Source organism: Gekko japonicus, unplaced genomic scaffold, assembly GCF_001447785.1.
Source record: "Gekko japonicus isolate JY-2015 unplaced genomic scaffold, Gekko_japonicus_V1.1 scaffold484, whole genome shotgun sequence".
Lineage (NCBI taxonomy): Eukaryota > Metazoa > Chordata > Lepidosauria > Squamata > Gekkonidae > Gekko > Gekko japonicus.
The window spans coordinates 824,965-837,023 of record NW_015168059.1 but is presented as its reverse complement, the minus strand read 5'-3'; the positions used below and the strand labels follow the sequence as shown (position 1 = coordinate 837,023).

Here is a 12,059-nt window from a genome sequence, read left to right as displayed (position 1 = left end):
CCCCCCCCCCCCCCCCCCGTCTCTGCCCAGAGGGAGAAAAAACTGCTAAAATGCAATGTGGAATTTTGGGTCATTTCAGATCTCCTAGGAAAAAGCATTTCTTCACACCAGGTCTAAACTTTTGTGTGCACACACACATGTGGAGAGGCACCTGCGTGCATACAAAAGCTTATACCCTGAATAAAACTTTGTTGGTCTTAAAGGTGCCCAACTGGACTCGCTTTGTTCTTTAAAGTAAATAGTCATTCTGTTTGCTACTTTTCAGCCAAAAAAAAAAAAAGGCTCAAAGGAACTCACTGAACTGAAAGTACCACACAAACATTTTGATTTATCTGGGGGTTTGGCAATGGCTGTGAGTGTTTGTGTGCAATGGGTGTGTTTATCAGGCTGGCCTGTTTTCAGTGGTCTTGAGTAAAACTGTCTTTTCTTTGCTGCTAAACTGAGAAATTGTTTCTAAGGTATTCTGTCTTTTGAAAAGAAAATCACTTAATAATTTCAAAAACAACAGTAAAACCCATTAAAACCTCCACCTAGAATAGCATTAAAACAACAAACAATCTGCTGCTTTTGATTGTTTGTTGTTTTAATGCTATTCTAGGTGGAGGTTTTAATGGGTTTTATTGTTGTTTTTGAAATTAAGTGATTTTCTTTTTTGTATTACCTTGAAAGTTGATATGCTGTGTGGTTTGCCAAGAGTCGGACACGACTTACTGGCTAACAACAAATAACAACAGTATCAAAATAATGTGCATAATGAATAAATATAAAACAGTATTGGGGTGGAGGGCTCTCAGCTCACACTGGGTCTGGCACAATGTCCTGAGTGAGGCGGTGCCATCTGGAATCCAGATGGTGTTCTGAAGGGCCGCAAAGGGGATGCAGCAGAGCTGCAGAATCCTCCGTCAAGTTTTCCTGATGAACAAGGGCCTTTCCGGGATCCCAACTATACTAAAGCCTCCTTGAGCTCTTGAAGTCCCTCTTGCAGTTGGAAACTTCCTGAGGGGAAAATGCAGTGATGCCCACATAAAATGAAAAGTTACACAAGTTCCCGACGATCAGACCTCCAAAACGCACTGTGAAACAATACTGCAGAGATGTTGTCTTAGTGCGGAATGTTTTTATATTGGTAGGTCATATCCGCTGCTCGCATTCTCCTAAGAAACCCGGGGAATCAAGCTGCTTATGAACACTTTGAGACCATGAAGAACCAGTGGATTGACAACGTAGAGAAAATGACAGGTACAGAGGAAGGGATGGGGCAGATTTTGTAGCTTCAAATCATAATATTACCGAAGGAGTGGGAGGCTGCGGTCGCACGTGCCAGGAAAAACGGGGGAGAAGCCAGGCTGTCTCTCCCGGAGGAATCTGACCCGCAGTTGCACGATCACACACCCCCTTTGAAGCTGTGGGCGCAGCCCGTCCGTGGGTGATCAGACGCAACTGCAGGTGGGTCGGGGAGTTTTGTTCCCCATGCGCTTAAATGAGGGATCGATGAATTGCACCTCCGCACTGAGGGCTCCCTATGGAGTTTGCGATGATGCACATACTGCGAGGGGGGGGAAACAACCACACGGAGTCGGGATGGTCTGTGCCATGTGAGCGCGCTGGAGCAATCAGACACGGGAAAGTCCATCAGTGGCCTGTCACAACCCATTTATTATTGGGTTTTCCCCGGTGTCTTTTTTATATTTATTTATTTAATGAATATCACATGGGACTAACAATGCTTGGGGGTAAGGGAAGACAACATATATCAATTAAATCACACACGTTTTTATCGTAGTCAACGGAGATAGTCAGCAGCAAGGTCCAGGCGTGTTCCAGCCGCATTCCTTCCCTCGGCGATGCTTGATGTCGTCAGCATTGTCTCAGTCGCAGCGCACCACTGCCACCGTCTGGCCGAGTGGCCAATTGCAGGCTCTTTCTTGCGGCGTAGTTCTTTTTCCGGCTTACGGATCTTATGCGCAGACCATCCGATTGGCTAACACAACCCCCCGGGGGGGGCTTTGTGTGCCCACCCTCTCTAAGGAGTGGTACCCATTTTATCTACTCGCCGAAGCTTTCGAACCACTGGGTGGACGGCGAGCTGGCAGCTCACACCAGTGCGGGGCTTGAACTGACAGCAGCCCTGTTCAGTTCAGCTGTTAACCAGAGGATAAATCCCCTGTGCCACCGCTTTTAACTCCACTTCTGCGGCAGAGCAGAAGGGGTTGCCGGCAACTGTGGAGCGCTTCCCGGTTGTTGTTGTCTGATCGTGCCATTTAAATCTGCCTGGCATTCAAACCTATGCTGGGTCTAATTGTGCATATGATCACAGCCGAAGTGAGGGAAAGACCTTGATTGAATTGTAGAATATGGAGGGGGGGGGGGGAGATTGACAACCTTGAAAAGGCTTGCCTGCAAGGCAGAAGAGCAGAGAAATGTCAAAGGCCAATTTACAGTCTGAAAATATGGGAGAGAAATCATTCAAGATAAACTGAGTGGTGATATGTCTTAGCTGACCAACAGCAGGAACAAATTGCCTTGATCCCTGAAAATGTGTGCCTGAGGGCCAGTTCACACAGATGAAGCCGCCTCCAGTTGGTTGTAGCAGTTGCCAGTGTTGGTGATTTCTGCAGCCAGTTAAAGAGCCCTCTTGCTGTCGTGCTGAGTTGTGCTGCTGCCACCTTCTGTTCTTTCCTCGCTCTTACCAGTAAACCCCCCCCCCCCAATATCTTTGGGGAGCAGAGCAAGGAGCTCTAACAGGAAGTGTTAGAGCTGGTAGCTGCTACAGGCTCTTGGAGGCTTCTGTACTTGGGGGTGGTTTGCAAGCTCCTCTGTGGCCTGACCTGTGCACAACACAAAATGGTCTTAAGTATTATTGAGGGTGCATAATATTCTACTGCTTGTAGCTGATTCCTTGCAAGGTAGCAGGAGAAATCCCTACTTGTTTGCTAAGTGATCAGTGTGAAACCTAGGGTGAGAGAGAGATGCTTCCAAGGCTCAGGTGGGCTTAGCATCGAAGGCCACTGGACCATGACATTAGAGGCATCCACTCAGGACCTCTCCCCCCATCCATGTTTGTCGTTTCGACAGTGGTTGCATCAAAGTGTTGCCCTTCAATGATTGGTTTATAACTCTCAGCCAGCTTGCGGGCACCTGTAGAACGGCATCTGTATTTGGAGAGTGTTGGGTGCTGCCTCACTCTTTTGGCAGCTCATAGCAGGATGGGCCCACCCAGAGGCTGATGTGCCTGCGTGTACGTGTGTGTGTAAAACCACCGGACTACAGGATGAAGCAAGCTGTGGAGGGAGTGTGGCATTGGGGGAGCCAGGACCAGCAGTGTCTGCTGTGTAGATACGTTCCCGCCTGTCCCCCAGAAGAGATGCTTGGCCAGGAAGAAGTAGTGGGGGACAGAGAAGGCGAAAGAGGGAGATGCCAATGAGGAGCTGAGTCCCTCTTGTGGCCCACCACACAGAAGAGCTGGCAGGCACGTGGGCATGGGCTGCTAAGCTGGTGTTGTGACCTTGGAGGTGGGGTAGGGGGGAATTGAATCAAGGCCCTATCTATACCTTGTGGCTAATAGCCACTGATGGACCTCTGCTCCATGTGTTTTTCTAATCCCCTTTTGTAGCTGACCATGCTTGTAGCTACCACTTCCTGTGGCAGTGAATTCCATGTGTTAATCACTCTTCGGGTGAAGAAGTACTTCCTTTTTTCTGTTCTAACCTGACTGCTCAGCAATTCCATTGAGTGCCCACAAGTTCTTGTATTATGAGAAAGGGAGAAAAGTACCTCTTTCTCGACCTGCTCTATCCCATGCATAGTCTTATAAACCTCGATCATGTCACCCCTCAGCCATCGTTTCTCCAATCGAAAGAGCCCCAAGCATTTTAGCCTTTCTTCATAGGGAAAGTGTTCCCACCATTTTATCATTCTAGTTGCCATTTTCTGCACTTTTTCCAATGCTATAATATCCTTTTTGAGGTGCGGTGACCAGAACTCCAAATGAGGTCGCACCATCGATTTATATAGGGGCATGATGATACTGGCTGATTTGTTTCCAGTTCCCTTCCTAATAATCCTCAGCATAGCGTTGGCCTTTTTTATTGCAGTTGCTTACTGTCTTGACATTTTCAGTGAGTTATCTACTACGACTCCAAGATCTCTCTCTTGGTCAGTCTCTGCCAGTTCGGACCCCATCAACGTGTATAAATTGCCCACCTACACTCACTCTCTGTTTTCTATGAACTAGCCAGTTTTTGATCCATAAAAGGACTTGTCCTTCTATCCCATGATTTTTGAGCTTACTTAGGAGCCTTTGATGAGGAACTTTATCAAAAGCTTTCTGGAAGTCAAGGTAAATAATATCTATTGGATCCCCCTTGTCCACATGTTTGTTCACCCCCTCAAAGAACACTAACAGGTTAGTGAGACAAGATCTTCCCTTACAGAAACCGTGCTGAGTCTGCCTCAATAGGTTTTGTTCATCTATGTGCCTACTAATTCTTTCCTTAATAATGGTTTCCACCAATTTACCCGGTATCGACGTCAGACTGACTGGCCTGTAATTTCCCGGATCTCCTCTGGAACCCTTTTTAAAGATGGGAGTGACATTAGCTACCTTCCAATCCTCAGGAATGGAGGCAGATTTTAAGGAAAGATTACATATCTTTGTCAGGAGATCTACAAGTTCACATTTGAGTTCTTTCAGAACTCTCGGATGTATGCCATCTGGGCCTGGTGATTTTTCAGTTTTTAAGTTGTCTATCAGTTTTAGGACCTCCTCTCTCGTCACCTCAATCTGACTCAGGTCTTTCAACACCCCTCCTGAAATCAGTGGTTCTGGAGTGGGCAAGCACTTCTCATCTTCCACAGTGAAGACGGAGGCAAAAAATGCATTTAGCTTCTCAGCCATTTCCCTATCATCCTTCAATACTCCTTTTACCCCTTGGTCGTCCAAGGGCCCCACTGCCTCCCTGGCTGGTTTCCTGTTTCTAATGTATTTGAAGAAAGTTTTATTGTTGGTTTTTACGTTTTTTGCTATATGCTCCTCATATTCCCTTTTTGCCTGCCTGACCTCAGACTTGCATTTTATTTGCCATAGCCTGTGTTCCGTTTTATCAGCCTCACTGTGACTAGCTTTCCACTGCTTAAAGGAATTCTTTTTACTTTTTACAGCCTCCATTACTCTGTTTGTTAACCATGCAGGCTTTTTCCTATACCTGTTTGTGCCTTTCCTAACCTGCGGAATATATATTTTTTGAGCTTCTAGGATCGTAGTTTTAAATAGATCCCAAGCTTCCCCAATTGTTTTGACCCTTTCTACTTTTCCTTTCAGTTTCCTCCCCACGTGTCCCCTCATATCAGAGAAATTACCCCTTTTAAAGTTAAAAATGGTTGTGTGAGTCTTTTTGGCCAATTCTCTATTTGTACAAATGATGAACTCAACAACATTATGATCACTGTTTCCAAGCGGTGCAATCACTTTTACATCTCTCACCAGGTCTTGAGTGTTACTTAGGACCAAATCAAGGATCGCCTCTCCCCTGGTAGGTTCCGTGACCATCTGCTCCATAGCACAGTCATTTAGAGTGTCTAGAAACTCAATCTCTTTTTCCCGGCTAGAACACATATTGACCCAATCAATGTGTGGGTAGTTAAAATCACCTATTATTACACAGTGTTTTTGTCTAGTTGCTATCTTTAAGGCATTCATCATTTTATAATCCTCCTCTATCTTTTGATCTGGTGGGCGATAACAAACTCCCAGTGTTAAGTTTCCTTTTGGCCCCCCTATTTCAACCCATAGAACTTCCAGAAGCGAATCCAATTCACTTAGCCTCTCAATCTTTCTAGACTTTATACCCTCTCTGACATACAGAGCTACCCCACCTCCAACCCTTCCCCCCCTATCCTTCCGATATAATATATAACCGGGAATCACTGTGTCCCACTGATTTTCCTCATCCCACCAAGTTTCAGAAATACCCACAATGTCTATTTTTCCCTCCGACACCAAGCACTCCAACTCCCCGATTTTACCTCGGACACTTCTAGCATTTGTATAGAAACAGCTGTAATTTCCCTTACAAGTTAAGCCTGCATCCTTCCTCTTGCTATCTCGAGTCGTTGTCCGGCAGTCCATGTCACCAGCCATGGCCTCTGTGGACAATTTCAATCCACCTCCCTGTAGAAAAGCAACCGGTACCCCCTCACCTCTCTCAGATGAGCCAACCCGAACCAGAGACTTTTCATCTCCTGTCGGCTTTCCCCCAATATTCAGTTTAAAAGCTGCTCTGCCACCTTTTTGATTTTAAGTGCCAGCAGCCTGGTTCCTTCTCGGGACAAGTGGAGACTGTCTCGCCTGTACAGCTCCCTCTTGTTCCAAAAAGTATCCCAGTGCCTAACAAACCTGAACCCTTCCCCCCTACACCATCGTCTCATCCACGCATTGAGACTCCTGATCTCTGCCTGTCTCTCCGGCCCTGCGCGTGGAACAGGTAGCACTTCTGAGAAGGCTACCTTGGAGGTCCTGGACCTAAGTTTCCTGCCCAGCATCCTAAATTTCTCCTCCAGGACCTCACGACTGCATTTCCCCACATCGTTGGTGCCGACATGCACCACGACCACTGGCTCCTCCCCAGCACTATCTACCAGCCTATCTAAAACACGCGTAATGTCCGCTACCTTCGCACCAGGCAGGCAAGTCACCATACGGTCAGTACGCAGGTTCGCCACCCAGCTGTCTACCTGCCTAAGGATCGAATCACCCAACTACCAAGAGCCCCCCTCCCACCCTGCCCAGGTATGGTTCCTTGGTGCGAAAGGATACCCGCTCACCAGCTGAAGAAGAGGTCCCTTCTGAGGGCACATTCCCTTTATCCCCTGTACGGTGCCCTGTTTCCTCTTGACCCTCATGCTCCCTAACAGCAGCAGGGCTGCCATTTTCAGAGTGGGACATATCTAACAAGTCCCAGAGAGTCTTCATGCGCCTAACTGACTGTCTCTGCTTCTCCAGGTCAGCCACCTTGGCCTCTAGGGTGCAAACTCGTTCCCTGAGAACCAGGAGCTCCTTGCACCGGGCACACACCCAAGACTTCTGTCCAGTGGGCAGACAGTCACATATGTGACACTCCGTGCAAAACACTGGATAGCTCCCAAACCCCTGCTGGCATTCTGCCTTCATAATTGCTTTTTAAAAAAAATTATTATATATAATCCCCCTTTAAAAACCCTTCGTATTTATGTGGTTCTCCTTGTAGAAGTCTACTTACCTTACTGGGAACACAAGAAGACCAGGACCCGGGCTTTCTGGCCCTTCCTGGGTATCCTTATATTTTCTCTCAGAGGCCATTAAGAGAAGAAAGACAGCGTCGGCTTTTGCGTGTTCTGTGTTCCCGTTGAGTTATGGCAGTTGGGATTCTTTTCCGTGACTCTAGCTTGAGAGAATTCTAGTTCCCCACTTCACTGCATTATGAGCATACTTTCCTAACTTAGGGGGAGAAAGATAATTCAAATGAAAACCTGAACCCAGTAATAACTTGGTGGCTAAAGCAGATTGATCAGTGGGATGAGTGGAAATTCTCAGTAGTTTAAAATTCTGCGCCTGAAGCCCAGCCAAATTCTGCAGGACCTGAACGGCCCTGTCACTGAACACGGTGGATGATTTGGTTCTCAAGGGGGGCTGGGGTTGTTGTCATGACAGGGCCAGTGGGGCAAGGCAGAGAGGGGGAGTTCACAGTCCAGTCCGAGAGTCAAGCCAGAGCGAGGGCAAAATAACCCGAGCAAAAGTCGCAATACACAAAGGTAAGCCGTAGCCAGAGCGTTACCGAGCGTCAGAGTCCAGATAAGCAAGCCTCGAAGTCAGGGTGCAGAGCCGAGGATCAAGAGCCAGGGGGTTGTCAAAACGTGGACTGGAGTCAGGAACCAGGAAATCAGTCAGTAGCCGGATAACAGGAACAGAGTCCGAGGTGCAGAGCTTCTGGTCCGAAGGACGAGTTTGCCAGCAGTCAGCGACCTATTCAAATAGCTCACTGGGTTGTTAATTCATTAGTGCCTCATTAGCACTGCCTCGCGAAGTCCTTGATCCCGCTAGAACTCCAGGCTTATTGATCTCTGACCGTGCAAGTGTGCCTCCTTGCGTCTGGTTGCCAAGTCCCGGTGTCTCCGGTCCCTCAGATAGGTGGCGGAGAATCGGGTGGCGTGCTGCTGGGGCCAGGCATCACCTGATCGGTTTCAGGTGCAGGCTGTTCTGGAGGCTGGTGCTCATCCTCTTCGGTACTTAGGTTTGGCAAGGACTCCCGTGCCTCCAATGGTGTTAAAGGCACGGAGTCCTCAGTTTCAGAGCTCCCAGGCGCTGGGTCGAGGGCAGGCATGACCGTTGTGGCTCAGTGGCAGAGCTTCTGCTTTGCATGCAGAAGGTCCCAGTTTCAATCCCTGGCAGCATCTCCAAAGGGCCAGGCGGTAGCCGATGGTAAAGACCTCTCAGCCTGAGACCCTGGAGAGCCGCTGCCTGCCTGAGTAGACAAGGCTGACCTTGAGGGACTGCAAGGGGCCCCAGTATAAGGCGATTTCCTGGTGTTCATGTGGTCGCCATTCCCCATGGGCAAATTCAGAAAGGGAGGTGACCTGGTTCGTCTTTTTTACCCCCAGGCATGGTGGACGAAGCCATTGACACCAAGTCACTGCTGGATGCATCGGAGGAAGCCATTAAGAAAGACCTGGATAAATGCAAAGTCGCCATGGCCAACATTCAGCCGCAGATGCTTGTAGCTGGGGCGACCAGCATTGCCCGGCGCGCCAACCGGATTTTGTTAGTGGCCAAGAAGGAGGTAGAAAATTCGGAGGACCCCAAGTTCCGTGAAGCGGTTAAAGCTGCCTCTGACGACCTGAGCAAAACGATCTCGCCAATGGTGATGGATGCGAAAGCCGTGGCAGGCAACATTTCGGATCCTGGTAAGCCCCCAACAAGGAGCCTCTTGACCCTTTTCGCTCTCTTCATATGAAGCTGAACATATTGCAGAGTGCAGAGTTAGGCTGATCCTGACGGCCAGCCGGCATGGTTAGAGTGCTGGACTTGGAGAAGCAGGTGCGAATTCCTGTTCTGCCATGGAACCTTCGTGGGTAGCCCTGGGGCCGTCACAGACTCTCAGCCTCACCTACCTCACGGGGTGGTTGTTGAGAGGAGAGAATGGAGGAGAGGGAATCGGTGGTGACGACTGTTTTGAGTCCCTGCTGGGGAGAGAAACGCAGTGTAAATAAAAACTAGCAAGCCTTTTTAATTCTGGCATGAAATGCAAAACACGTCACTACAAAATGATGATGGCATGTTTCTTTTCTGGGATTATCTGCATTCAATGATGTTCACTACACTATTATATAATAAAATGGTAATAGAAGGCAAAACCAAGTGTAGTTAACAGACTCACCAATTACCACTTGCCAAAAAGCTGAAGAACATGTAATAGAGAATAATGTATACAACGTAGCTACAGTGAAAAGGTACACAATGTAAGCAATAGAGAACTGGTATGTGCAATAATGGGGAACTACTAAATAATTCGACGTTGTGTCCGGATGTTTGATTACAACGTTTCAAAGTTCATCCTTCATCAGGGTGTTCTATAATAAAATACATAACTACTTAAGAAAAGGAGAGCCATACAAAGAAATTGCAAGGTCAATGTGTAAATCTAACCAACAGCTCACCCCTTTAAGCTGCTGTGGTTTTCATATTCTTACTGACATGCACTGGGAGCAGTCTGTGTTAACCGAACATACAAGTCATACAGTGTCAATGTAAATAAGTATAACATTGCTAAAAGCATTTCTTCCAGCTACTCACAACAATTCAATACAAAATCGGACGCCAATCTCCAACATGTAATCAGCTTCAATAGCTTCAGACTTGCAGTGGGACCGGTCCATTTGCTATGGAGGGTGCCACAGCGCTACCCATTGCTACTCCACTAGTTTGAAGATAGAATTGTTCATCATTTAGATTTTTTTTTTTTCAAAAATAAGGTCCAAAAGGTCCATTAAGAAGTAAATCGGTGGATTCGGATTCTGTCTATGTTCTAATTCGTGCTCTATAATTATTCTAGCCTCCTCCAATGGGATGTTAGTGTATAAAGACTCCACGTCCACAGTTAATAGTACTGTTCCTGCTTCAGTGTTTCGACCCTCTATCTTGCTTATAAAATCAGTGGTGTCTTTTAAAAAAGATCTACTGCACTTTACCACTGGCTGTAGAAACATGTCAAGGTATTTTACTAGTGGTTCTAACACTGAGGAACAAGCAAATATAGGTCTTCCTTTTGGGGGCAAACCTGATTTATGAATTTTTGATAATACATGGAATCTTGAAGTTCTTGGATTTTTGTTTATTAAAAATTCTGCCAGTATAGAATCTATGTAATTTAATTATAAGGCTTCTTGGGCCACAACTCTAATCAGTCGCTGGATACGTTCTGTAGGATCACTCAGTAATAAACAGTAATATCTAGGGTCAGAGAGTTGCCTGTCATTCTTATAGTCCTGAGTATTAAGTATAACGGTTGCGCCTCCTTTATCGGCTGGCTTGATTGGCGTCCGATTTTGTATTGAATTGTTGTGAGTAGCTGGAAGAAATGCTTTTAGCAATGTTATACTTATTTACATTGACACTGTATGACTTGTATGTTCTGTTAACACAGACTGCTCCCAGTGCATGTCAGTAAGAGTATGAAAACCACAGCAGCTTAAAGGGGTGAGCTCTTGGTTAGATTTACACATTGACCTTGCAATTTCTTTGTATGGCTCTCCTTTTCTTAAGTAGTTATGTATTTTATTATAGAACACCCTGGTGAAGGATGAACTTTGAAACGTTGTAATCAAACATCCGGACACAACGTCGAATTATTTAGTAGTTCTCCATTGTTGCACATACCAGTTCTCTATTGCTTACATTTTGTACCTTTTCACTGTAGCTACGTTGTATACATTATTCTCTATTACATGTTCTTCAGCTTTCTGGCAAGTGGTAATTGGTGAGTCTGTTGACTACACTTGTTTTTGCCTTCTTTTCTGGGATTGCCACTAGTCAGCATTGTGCATTCCTACCAAGTAACAATTCAGTAGGGGGATTTACTGTCAGAGGATGTAGTGAAGGCTGCAAAGGCAGAAATTCATGGAGGAGAGTTCCATCAATGGCTAGTAGCCAGGGGAACCTCCATAGTCAGCAGCAGCGAACCTGTGAATGCCAGTGCTAGGGGGCGACATCAAAGGAAGTCCTCAGCCTCCATCGCCTGCTTGTTGGCCCTCTGTTGGATCCCCAAGCATCGAGAATAAATCCACGTTTTCAAGAAAAGCCAAATTTATTTCAAAGCGTTGAAGACATACTCAAACACGTTCTTTGTTAGAACTGGGGATACACAGTTAGGTCAAGCATATTAAAGGAATTTCAAACAGATACAGATCCAATGAATATCTTTCCCGCTGGCGGGCTAAGGAAACGGTTGCGCGCCCAGTACATGAGAACCAGGCAAAACATCAGACAAAACACAGGTGCAGAAGTCCTGGGAAATCAATAGGCAAGCATTACAGCATCTTCTCCCCCACACAACCTCCAGCAGTTATCTTTTGCATTCCAAAGCAGGAGCAGGATGATAGAAGCCAAGCCGGGTGTAACAGGGAAAGGATATGTACACAGAGGTCACAGAAAACAGAATGGCAGCTTGCTGACATACTGCCCCCCTTAAAATACACTTACAACACACCTCCCGGCCTGGGCGGGAGATCTCCCGGGCTGGGCGGGAGACCTCCCGGTTTGTCCGGGAACTTTCTGTGGAAACTACGGATCAGGTAAGGGGCCCGAATATCCCCTTCTTCCACCCATTCGCGGTGCTGGGGACCGAAATCAACCCATTCGATAAGGTACCAGAGTTTACCACGTTTCACTTTACAATCAAGGATATCAGCAATTTCAAAATGTTCATCCCCTTCCAAAATGACAGGTGGAGGAGGAGTAGTCTCTGGTCTCCAAGGAGACGGTCCAGGATCCTTCTTCAATAGACTCATGTGAAATACAGAATGCAAGG

General features: G+C 46.7%; 1 protein-coding gene across 1 annotated transcript in view; it reads left to right on the top strand.

The window, feature by feature from the left end:
* VCL (vinculin) overlaps nt 1–12,059 on the top strand; it is a 147,277-nt gene that overhangs the window by 106,224 nt on the left and 28,994 nt on the right. The window contains exons 15-16 of the mRNA XM_015414526.1: nt 1,131–1,239; nt 8,635–8,937. Coding sequence (XP_015270012.1) covers nt 1,131–1,239; nt 8,635–8,937 — 412 coding nt within the window. The remainder of the gene's footprint in view (nt 1–1,130; nt 1,240–8,634; nt 8,938–12,059) is intronic.